Below are 9,077 nucleotides of genomic sequence, written 5' to 3' on the forward strand. Positions count from 1 at the left end.
ACTTCATCATCATCATAGGGTCGTCAGCCTAAGACCATTTGGATATGCATCTCCACTCTTTCCTATCCTGAGCTAAAGTTCGCATTTTTCCAAAACTAGATCAACCCACATCCTTAACTATTTGCGAACACTAATCTAATTTACGTCTATATCTATTCCTCTTAACTTATTTCCGCCTCTAATTTGTCTCTATCCTACTAACCTATCTTGCCTATTTCATATTGACTTCCATAGAGTCCTCTGTCCTCTTATTCTTTCTAACACCTGTTTATTTCTAACCTTCTCTATCCACAGTAACCTCATCATTCGCTTATAACATCACACTTTGAACCTTTTCTTTTCCGCCGCGCCCACCGTCCACGTTTCGCACCCGTTCAGCGCCGTGCTCCAAACATACACCTATAACAATCTTTTTCGAATTTCTAAATTAATTCTAATTAAGGTATTACTTCAGTTCACATAAATGATTCATATAATTAGGATTCTGTAGCCTAACAGGAATTCTTTAAATTTCGGTTTATCTTTGTACCTATTTATTATTTCTGTTCGAATAGATTATTTCTGTAGCTGGCTGGAATGAGCCCCTAATTTTTATCTATCTACCCAGTTGCCCGTCTTTAGTTTCATGCATTTTATTTTTACTTTTTAATGGTTGGACTGTGGTTGAGAAGCTTTTGTTGTCTTTAAATTTTAAACCTAACATTTGACAAGTAAAAATAAAAAAAATAGCCATTACCCACAGTAGCCGATTCACATATTCATCGTAACATAACCAAATATATGGATTGATAACGTAAAAAGGGAAATGTTGGGGCTTTCGAGAAAAGTATTTTGTGCACCTCCTCCTATACAGCAAAATGCAATAGGTACTTATTCATATTTAAATAGTCACTGAAAAATTTTGAAATACATCGTTTTTAATGATCTGGATATTGATTTGGAGGTAGCTTCTTTTCAAACATATACACTGTGTTGAACATTTCTTCTTTTTTTTTTAATATAAAAAAACTTCAACTTAAACTTAGTTTCACAAACGACAATAAAATTGTTAAACACTATCATTTCATAATAAAATTTTCTTGGAATATACCAGGAACTTTCACCAATTCTTTTAGAAATATCTCGTATTTAATTTATTTATAGGTATTGTGTATAGGAAACTACAAATTATTTCATAATTAAATTTGCCTAGCTTTTGTCCATCTGTTTCAACTTTGTCACGAGAATATTCGCCAATTGTGAGCCGATTTTAATTATTCTTATTTTATTGGATAGAGTGGTCCCGTTTAAAACTGAAAAAAATATTTTAGCTCCAAGGGTGGAAAATTAGAGAACGATAAAGGAATAGTTGGAGAAATTAATGCAATCTCATTATTACGGTCAGATCTTTTTAACTTTTTAGATTAAGTTTGTGAATTTAGCCAAAGTATTAAAGTCGGTTTTTATACGTCAGTATATTTAAATCATATTAAAAGTTTTACGAACATCTAGGCGTTTTGCTTGATTAAAGCATTTAAAATTTACGCTTTCATAATACGATGATTTGAAGTTTTAAATAAGAAGAAGTATGCCAGTTAAGTTGAAGCAGAAATTACGTTTAATCTTCAAAACGAAATTGTTACTACAATAATTGTTTTGGAAAAGAGTGATGAAATAATAAACTTAAAACTAGTAACAAGATCAGTTATGTATACACTAAATTAAAGTAAATGTTTTCTATAAGGGAGTACTTATTAATTTTATTAAATGCTTAATAGAGGCAAGTCCAGACAGTTGCTTTAGAGGCAGAATTGAAGACCACAAAAGAGCTTTGAAAATAAAAAACGTTAACTCGAAACTATGCAAAAATTATTAAATAGAAAAATGCATACGTTGAAAGGTAACGTTAAAATTTGACACATCAAAAAACCAAAGTTAGAAACTCTAGAAATAAAAAAATTAGACTTAATTCTTAATTATCAAATATTTCTCGCCTCTCTGAAATATTTAACATCCCCTTTGAAAACGTTTACGTACAATGTAATTTTATTACATTTTACATATGATGAAGAAGCTACTACAGTAATAGGCGAAACAATTACTGTGACGATAAATTAATAAAATTGTCTTATGTTCGTTATTATTATTGTGGAGTTACACGATTTGGGGGCTTCTTTGATTCACTTTCAAAACATAATAAGTCTTGATCATAATACATAAGTTATATCTCTATTTCTTTCGAAGAAAACTGTTGGAAATCACGATCCCTTAATCGGGATGCATTTGTTTCAATAAGCGTCCTCGATATGAGCTAATGACTGGAATCTAGATAGCTATTCACGTTTCACGCTATACAGCCATCAAAGCAACCCTTGTTAATCGATAAGGATGTGTTGCGTCGTCGTCGCGGCGCAAGCGTCCAGACGGACGAACTCAATCAATAAACTTTTTCTGTATACATACGTATATACAATCGCACGTTTATATGTGTATGACGATTTTATCCCAAGTTAAGGTGTTTTTATTTAACTATATTTGTGGACAACTTTTGTTGCCAAAAATCAGGTATGTTAGTGTTACACTAGTATCGTAGTGGGCTGGGGGTGACCTAAATTAAAGTAAACGACAAGATCATCTCGAATCCCGTTAAATTATTTTTTAATCGAATGTTTCGCACTAGTTGAGCGATTAAAATTTTCTTTAATAGAATTTCTCAATAAGTGGTTAAATTATCTAACATGAGTTAATCAAGTATTAGTAGAGCAATTAATTCATTGAAACGCTTATTTCAGCGAAGTATTAAAAATAATTATACAGTGATTTATTTAAACTTATTTATCCGGGCTTTTAAGGAAGAAGCACGTTCACTAGTTTTAATCCGGCATTAGATTTTAATAAAATATTAAAGTAGATTATCTAATATTATATAGCAATTAATCAGTGTTAATTAATTAAACAACACAGAGACGAATTGTTTTACTGCAGGTGTTTTATTTTTAATTTCATTGAAATTAGGATATCTTTTATAGTTGGCCATGAGTTGTTTGGGGGAATGTTTAGACATCGGTCCACCACCTGACAGTATCATATTTATCCCGCCCCCACCTGTACCAGATTTTCTCCAGTCGCCTTTACAAGATGTTGTTTTAAATACAACCCCGTGTACTGTTATACCAATATGTGAAGCATGGGTGCAAGTTCAAGGAGGGGGCAAATTTTCAGAATTACCAAGGAAAGGTGAGGGAAATAACAGTGCCGGTATAATTTGTTATTTAATCAGAATGAAATTGTTGTTGACTGAATAGTTTCGACCTTTGCATAATGAAAATCTGCAAACACAGGTTCAAAAATAAAGTGTTACTTCTTATACACAGATATTAACATTAACATTTAAACAAGAATGTTTTAATTAAGTTAATATCTGTGTACAAGCAAAGTTATGTTCTTTGTCTATCAATTATATTTTACAAACAAATGTATAGTATCTAACCTCGTAGAACTATAAGTTAAAAAAAAAAACAAAATTTTTTTCAGTCTGAAGATGCTTGAATAAATCGAAACGTAAAGTTGATTAATTATTTGACCGCCACCCTGGAAAAAAGCAATATAATTCGAAAATAAAGAAATCAAACCAGACAAGTGCAGGGTCGAGTCGTTTTTAACAATAAAAATAATAAAGAATATTAAGTTTATGGTCATTACATCACAATCTACCGAAACGTGGGTCGTAATTTCGAACTTTTTAGTTATTATCAGCACGCCACAAGTGTGTTTAAGATGTTTGTTTGGAGTACAGCTTTATATAGGTGAACTGTGAATGAGGCAGAAAAGAAAAAAGTTGAAAGGGTTTGAAATGTGATCGTACAGGTGGCAAAGACGTATAAAAGGGAGAATAGGGGGGCTGAGAAAAATGTAATTAAATCTCAAGTCATTAATAGTCCGAATTTCCGTATGATGTGATTTGAAACACACACTTATATATGTGTGTATATGATAGAGCAAAATGTTTTTAAAAATATTAGTAATTATTTAACTATTTCTACATAATATTTTATGTACTTATTTGTAATTCTTCTCCTAATACCTACCAATGAACAGGACTATTCAAGCAACTTAAAGGGGATACAATTATTGACAAACAAAACACTTTTCACCCCTTTAAGTTGCTCGAATAGTCCTGTTCATGTAATATTTTATGGTTTGTTCGAGGATAGTATTACGTAAAAGAATTCACCAACTTTCTTTATTGTTATAAGTGTATATTCAGTTGTATTATAATACAAATTGAATTTTAAATGGAAAAGCAAAGAATATAAATTTATATCCCTAACTGCATTAAAAAAAATGTAATTTAAAAATAAAAATTCAACAATGTACAGCCGAAATTATATTTTGTTTTGAATTCTCCTGGCGCCTCCACCAAAATATTCAATACATTTTTACTAATGGCTGATAACATTTACGTATGTTTCTTTATTGACAGGTTATTTTCGACATTTAAACGATACTATGTAATAAAAATTAATTAAAAACTTGTAATTAATAAATAAAAAATTAAGGGCTAACTCATTCTCACCTTTTATTTTACTTTTTTAATTCGCCGACAGTAGTTTGAGAAAGGGACAAAAAACAGCTAAAAATACAAAATTATTATTTCATAAAAAAATTAACAACAAGTTATGCCAAAAACAATATCTATCAAGTTATGCACATTTAATAATTCAATATTATATACATGATGTGCAAGAGTCTTCAATCAAATTTTTCACAAGAAGCGTTTTTAAAAATATTACTAATCAGTTAATTATTTCTACATAATAAGAATATAAATAAGCATCTTCATGAAAAAAATATAATTTGAAGATTTGTCAAGAAACCTTAATTATAACTCAATTACAGCTTTCGTTTAAAATCCTGGCACCTTCACCAAAATTTTCAATAATAATTATGGAAAACGGTGTATTTTCATTTTACTTTAGACATGAACACACATTGCGTGATGATTCGTAAAATTTTTATCTCCTATATCACGTTCCAATTTATTTTGTTTTTTCGTCCCTTTCTAATATTGATTTGCTATAAATTCATCAATTTGAAATGTGCTTTTGGTAGGATAGACATGCCTCATGACCTTAGGGTACCTTACTGTTCTTTATCGCATCATATAGTTTTGCAGGTGGTTACTTTATACCTAACTGATTAATGTATAGATATATTTGGTGAAGCATTTATTATAAGTATACGTATATCAATAAAAAATATTTGAGAATACGTAATATTTGTTCATTAATATAAGAGATACTTGATTGAAGATATAATTTTGATAAGCAACAATACAATTAAGTTGTTGTTTTTTTACATTTTAGATGTAGAGACATGGGCGGCATCTACGATTGATGATACCTGGTTGCTAATTTTAGTCGCTTCGTCGGTGGTTGTTTTGTTACTAGGAGCCCTACTGGCGATGTTTTTGCTCAAATGTAGAGAGTAAGTATTTGCAAACAAAATTATTTTCTATCAACGCTTTGATTGTCCAATTTTCTAGAATAATAATTCTTGAGACTGTTTTTTCTTTTCGTAGTTTCTGAAAATATCTCCTGATACATATAACAAAATAATAAATACAGTAATCCAGATTTATCCCCAGATTGAGTTAGTTTAGAGGGGCTTACATACTCATTTAAAATATCTCTCCTTTAAATATAGCAGTACGTTATAGGCGTAAATCTGCCTCAGTTTTGCCTAAATTATTTAGCAAAGAGAATAAAGAGGAGGGGGGCGGATGACACCTTCTGTGGACTTTTATTAATTTAATTTTATTTGTTTATATTGATAGAAATACAATACCTAAAATTTTGATAAGTAGTTTTGAGTTTCTTGTTGCTAGATCTTTTAAACTGTAAACCCCATATAACATACGAAGGCTTCTTAGCATATCTTAGCATAAGTTCAAAAATACTCCTATAAATATTTTCCAATTGATAATCATTGAAAATTTGACGGTTAATACGTTTATTGCTATATCGCAATTTCCAATTTATACAGTTGATAGTTTCCTATAAAAACGGCAGTTAATAGATGAACGCGGGAGTGATTTTATAGGGGTTACGGTCTTCCATGAGAGGTAGGCACTCCCTCGTATTACGACATCTTAAGAAGTAGTGAACATGTAAAACCTTCTCTTGGGTACTAATAAAAATCTAAACTCCGAAAGGTAATATTGCACCCTGGGAGTAGGTATTCAAACATTAAACATTTTTTCCTTCTATTAAAAGCATTTTAATAATTGATTTTCAATTCGTTCAAAATGATTCATATGAATACTTCTTCTTACCACAATTGTCAGAAACGACGAGCAGTTATTTTAGACCCTTGATCTCCTAAAATATTTTTGGAACGGACTTCTTATCGCTGCAAGAAATTATCCGCAAAATTTGCGTTCCCAGATGAATTTCGTTTAATTCCTTAGTTTTTTTTACCGAAATTTCCTTATGTTTACTCGGAGATTCTTACAACGAAAAAAATTCATCTGACAAAAAAGAATGACTCTTTTTTCTTTAGTTATTTACAACTTCAACAATTTACACAAATATTATATTATAAATTAAATAAAAATCCCCTTTTCTCTGGGCTATCTCTTAATTCCCTAGGTGTAGGAAAATTTCCCTAGGTCTAGCAACGCTGACCAAAAATCGATTCTATTAGTAGACGGTATCTATTTTCTTTATCTGTCTTAAAATAATTAATCCTTTTGATATTTTCTGTTTCTCGAATTTTGCCGATGTCAACCCAGACTAACGAATTAAGTGGGTAGTTTGGCATCCGATAGCCAATTATTGCATTCATTCATAATCTACTTTCGCTTGGCACTGGTTTCTGAGACCTACTCACGCATTATACGTAGAGGTATTTTAAAATTTCGTGGGCCGCGAAATTGGCGATACGCGGTCATTACTGTATTTGTATTATACACTTTAAAAACATTTAATCGACTGTTAACAACGTAAACTGTGGTGGCTAGATTGTCAATGCTTTTAATGAGAAGTATAATTCAAAATGAACAGACGCTTTTTTCAGTGGGCAACCCAAGAGATTCTAAACTACCTCTACTTGAAAATGTTTTTCACAAACAGATAGAAGTGGGTCCTTTTTTTATAATAATCGCCAAGAGGTTGAATTACTGGCATTGGCAATTATTTTGTCTTTCTTGATCCTTATTATTCTGTTTTAGAATTTATTTCTCTTATACTTAATGCAAGTTGAAGTTAAGAGAAAACTACCCCATTTGCTACTTTTTTTAAGGAGTGATAAAATAAAGATAGCATTATTTTTTTTTTTTTTTTGGAAAGACCTTTTCTAGCAATTTATATTTTACTTAGTTGAAACGGGTGATTGTACTGTTAATTAATTAGTGCCCTTTGCCAAGTTAATTACATCCTTTAGTTCAGTTAATAGAAAGGAGGTTGGCAGAGTTAAGTAGTTAACTAATTCTCTTAATGAAAATCACGAGTTGAAGGTTGCAAGTAGAAGTGAATTATTGTTCGCAAAGGAAATTGTAATTTAATATCTCTATCATCATGTTAGTAGTAATACCATGTTACGTGATCTGCTAAACGGCTCTTAACAAGAATCTCATTCGAAAAAAAAAATAAGAATTTTTCGTGAAAAAGTTATAAAAATAAAACGTTGGGTTCTGCTTATTCAGACCATTCTTGTCTTTTTTTATGTCTATCACTTGTCATTAAATTAGTCGTCAAAGGAAGATGTACGTATGTTGTTATACTGTTTTATAACTTTTTCCAAGTTTATTACGCCTTTTTCTTAGGAATTGGAGAAGTTATTAGGTGTTTGGACCTGAGAGTAATATATTCCCAATATTCAATTTAAACTTACCGCTGATTCTGCTTCGTGAACACACTTCCATTGTTTAGAAAAAACGCGTTGCTTTTTCTAAAAATTGCTCTCCAAATAACTAATATTGACAGAATTGGTTAAAGTATTAAAAAGAAAAAATGGTTTGCATATTTATGTAAAAGTTATACTTTTATTTATATGTTTACTTAGGTATGTACAACACGTAAAATAATTTTCTGCGTAATGTAATGTTATCAGAACGATACATGGAAGAACAAATTTTGAGATGAAAATGAGTTGCAATCTTCTAACGTAAACTGTACTGAAGTGATGAAAGCATTGCATGTGTATATTGTTTGGTTAAAAAGAATTGCCGTTTATTAAAATAATAAAATACGTAGCATCTAATAATGTTGCCAAATTAAGAAAATTTTATGTAACAAAAATCTAAATATAAGTAATTGGTACAATCGATGAGATTTCTGGCATTGTGTTTGTTTTAATAATTTTCCCATGTTAGACGTTGGGCTACATGTTAATAGAAAGAATAAATCAAATATATGCTAACACTCATGTTCAGATGCGCGGTATTTACTTACAAAACTCTTCACAAACATGATGTATTGACCCAAAACTACTTTAACCAATTTAACGTAATAACTTCTGTGTGTTATTTTTAAATTACGTTATGCATAAATAGGAAAAAAAGGAAAAAATACCAAAAGATAATTGAAGCAAAAATTACTAGGGCGGTACTTTGCTAAAGAACCGAAAGATAACAAAAAACAATTTACCTCGGGATATTCAGTCAGGGGTTTTTGAACTTTCTTGATAAGAGAGAGTTCGAAGCTCTCTAACAATAATAGAATAAGCACTTAACAAGCACCACGTAAAATTTATTTCAGTAATTTAAATATTTTCGATGGTGCTTGCCGATAAAATATTTATGAAAACAATTTTTGATGTTACACTTCTTTCGACTCGTTGAGAGTAATATGAAATAGTGAAGAAAATGGTAAAGGGCCATATTGATCTATATAAGATGCACAATGTATTTAAAAGTAGTTAATTGGATAAGGATTAATGCTGTATTGCTTAAAATCGCTTCGTAAATAAGCCATTATTTCTCGTAAAAAGTAAAGGATAAAAAATGGTTATTGTGGCTTATTCCTATGAGATAGACATATACCATCCTAGACTTTTTTGTTTCTAAGGTGTACAATACTGTAGTATATTATTTTGAT

The 9,077-nt window shown here is 30.4% G+C and overlaps 1 protein-coding gene across 2 annotated transcripts in view; it reads left to right on the plus strand.

Moving 5' to 3' along the window:
* The first annotated feature begins 2,427 nt into the window (after positions 1–2,427).
* The window catches only part of LOC108739590, a 16,274-nt gene continuing 9,624 nt past the window's right edge, over positions 2,428–9,077 (plus strand). For both annotated transcript variants that reach the window (XM_018473567.1, XM_018473568.1), the window contains exons 1-3: positions 2,428–2,544; positions 3,009–3,216; positions 5,346–5,466. In XM_018473567.1, the coding sequence (XP_018329069.1) occupies positions 3,015–3,216; positions 5,346–5,466 (323 nt within the window). In that variant the 5' untranslated portion in view covers positions 2,428–2,544; positions 3,009–3,014. The remainder of the gene's footprint in view (positions 2,545–3,008; positions 3,217–5,345; positions 5,467–9,077) is intronic.

Source organism: Agrilus planipennis, unplaced genomic scaffold, assembly GCF_000699045.2.
Source record: "Agrilus planipennis isolate EAB-ADULT unplaced genomic scaffold, Apla_2.0 scaffold173, whole genome shotgun sequence".
NCBI classification, from domain to species: domain Eukaryota; kingdom Metazoa; phylum Arthropoda; class Insecta; order Coleoptera; family Buprestidae; genus Agrilus; species Agrilus planipennis.